Here is a 2768-nt window from a genome sequence, read left to right as displayed (position 1 = left end):
TTAGAGTATGCTACAGGTGCTAAAAGGATTTCTGTTTTTCTTGGTCCTCTGTTTGTTGGGTCTAAGATTGATGACATCTCCACCATTAAGTGTACTTGAATTCCGACCTGAGTGACTCCCACCAGATGTATTAAAGACACCTGTATAAATTGAAGGAAACACAAAAATTAACATTTATATATGTCAGGGTCACCTGTTGCTGCCTATGTATCTAGCTTCATAATAAAATCAGTAATGAAATTTCAAATATGCTGCAATTTCATTTATTTCTAATAGTTAATACATATGGTTCAAAGTTTAAAGGGCACAAAATGAGTCACAGTAAAGTCATCTTCCAACCTTAATCCTCTGGTCATCAGCTCTACTCCCCTTAGGCAAAGCCAAGCATGGTATTAGTTTTTCTGTGTATCCTTTTAGGAATATTTTATGCATATGCAGGCAAACCTGCGTATGTATTCTTGTTTTCCTCCCTGCTCTACTTACATGGTGCATATTTTATACCCTACTCTACATCTTTTCACTAACAATAAATTTTGGAAATTTTGAATCAGTAAATACAATGAATTACTTATTAATTTCAATCATATAACTTCTTCAAGAATACCTGATTTATACTCAATAACTGTATTTGTGAGAATTTATGTCAATAACTGTATATGTAAAAGCTGGTAGTAAGAAAGAATTTTCCGATTTAGGTTAAAATAAAGAAGTGGTTTACAGATTTATTAAAGTGATGAGTCGAATAAAAGGATGAACTAAAGAAAAATTTTCAGAATTTTAGTTTCCATGCTGAACTGTGATGGTCACAAAATGTAACCTTCAATTTAGGAACTATTTAGTACTTGTGATATACAAAACTCTGGGCCAGATACTACCCAAGGATACAAAGATGACAAAGACTAATTACTGCCCACAAGAAGTTTACAATCTATTAAGTGAGTAGATAGTATACTATCTTATCTACTCACTTAGACTGTAAATAAAGCAATTGCAGCTATAAGACATATGCTAAGCACCATAAAAGAGACACAGAGATGGTTCAAAGGAAGGACCAATTATATCTAATGCATAAGAAAGGAAAAACTACATGAAGAAGAAGGAACTGGATACCTGGCAATGCCCTGGACTTAGATCTCTGTTCTTTCAAGAGAAAACCATGGAGATTGAGGCTTCCCCCAAAGAGAAAGCTAAGATCTTTCCAGATAGCCCTTGAAGAATGAAGAATTTTTGACAGAAGTTGGGAAAGGAAGGTAATTATTAATGGAAGAACCAAAATGAGCAAAGGTAATGAGGTGGGAAAGCCCTGATCATGCTTAGGAAAGAGCAAGCCCTCTGGGGGAGCTGGTAAACTGCACATTTAGATAGCGGGGCATGAGGCTGCACAGCTGAGCTAGATGAATTTGTCTTTAAATGCTGAAGAATCCGCATTTAATTTGTTCCATAATGAAAATCAAAGGATTTTAATCAGTGGATTGGAAGAAGTTATGACAAAAGCTTACTGCAATTTACCTTTTCTTAATTTGCAAGCATTTGAGGTGACTTGACAATAGGAATATATACCATAAAAATAGTAAAATAAGAAAAAGCCAGAATGAAGGATAAATGTAAATTAAAACAGGTCGTGCAAATCATGTTTTCATGTGTATTCAGTGAGTAGGTGGACAGAATACAGACATGAAGTCCTTAAGAGCCTACATAACTGCTTTAGAACTCGCAAACTTGGGTTTCATCTTCCTGGAAAACCGAAACAAAAAGGGAGACATGCTTAGTGAGTTCTCACTGCTAAAGAGAAGACAACTATCTGTTCTTCAGGGAATGCTACACTTTTTTCTCTTTCCTTTTTTAATTGTGGTAAAAATATACACACCAAAACACTGGCCAACACAACTTCCACATTTACAATGACAATGATGACATTTTTCATGTTGTGCCACCATTGCCACTATTCTTTTCCAAAATTTCATCACCATTAACATAAACTTATTGCCCCCACAAACAAACTTGTTCTTACCCCTCCTACCACTGATAATCACTAGTGGGCTTTGGTTTCTATATGTATCTAATTTCATATATGTGAGATGAGACAATATTAGTTTGCAAGGAATGCTAAATTTTTGCTAGCATTTAGCATTAAAAAAATTTAGTAACAGATAATGAGAAAGACTGTAGGAATGAGAAAAGGTGAGAGAGAGCAAAAGTATAGAAAAATATTATAAAGCTCTTGTATATAAGGGATAGACATTTAGAAATTTCAATAGTAAAAAATCTTTTTAACTCAATATTCCTAAAAAAGTTTAATAATCACTGATTTAATACTTTCTCATCATATTTCTTAAAGAAATGAGCATATTATAAAAAATAATAATGAATGGAAAATAAACTTACCAGGTTAATATGTACTTACCAATTTTGTTACTACTTGACTGCCTTAGTTCTGGATCTCCAGCGATTTGCTGTTTGAGTTTTTGAAGATATTTGTCAGCCAAATATTTAAAAACTAGAATAAAAAAATCAAGGCCCCCAGGTCAATACAATTACATAAAATCTGTAATTTCACATTACTTCTCGTAATATTTCAAGAAACCCTACTGGCACTGGGAGCTCTGGTGACATAGTGCCTAAGGCATTTGACTGCTAACCAGAAGGCCGGAGGTTCAAACCCACCAGCCACTCCTTGGAAGGAAGGTTGGGCAATCTACTTCTGTAGTGATACCTACAGAAGGAAGTATCACTAGGAAACCCAAGGAAGGGTCACTATGAGTTGGATC

General features: G+C 34.6%; 1 protein-coding gene across 1 annotated transcript in view; it reads right to left on the bottom strand.

The window, feature by feature from the left end:
• RAB23 (RAB23, member RAS oncogene family) overlaps nucleotides 1–2768 on the bottom strand; it is a 31913-nt gene continuing 29145 nt past the window's right edge. The window contains exons 5-6 of the mRNA XM_007945605.1: nucleotides 2405–2497; nucleotides 1–140 (exon numbers count right to left, since the gene is read on the bottom strand). Coding sequence (XP_007943796.1) covers nucleotides 1–140; nucleotides 2405–2497 — 233 coding nt within the window. The remainder of the gene's footprint in view (nucleotides 141–2404; nucleotides 2498–2768) is intronic.

Source organism: Orycteropus afer, unplaced genomic scaffold (genome assembly GCF_000298275.1).
Source record: "Orycteropus afer afer isolate SDZICR_OR568_19922 unplaced genomic scaffold, OryAfe1.0 scaffold00140, whole genome shotgun sequence".
Classification (NCBI taxonomy): domain Eukaryota; kingdom Metazoa; phylum Chordata; class Mammalia; order Tubulidentata; family Orycteropodidae; genus Orycteropus; species Orycteropus afer.
This window is presented reverse-complemented; position numbering and strand designations above follow the sequence as displayed.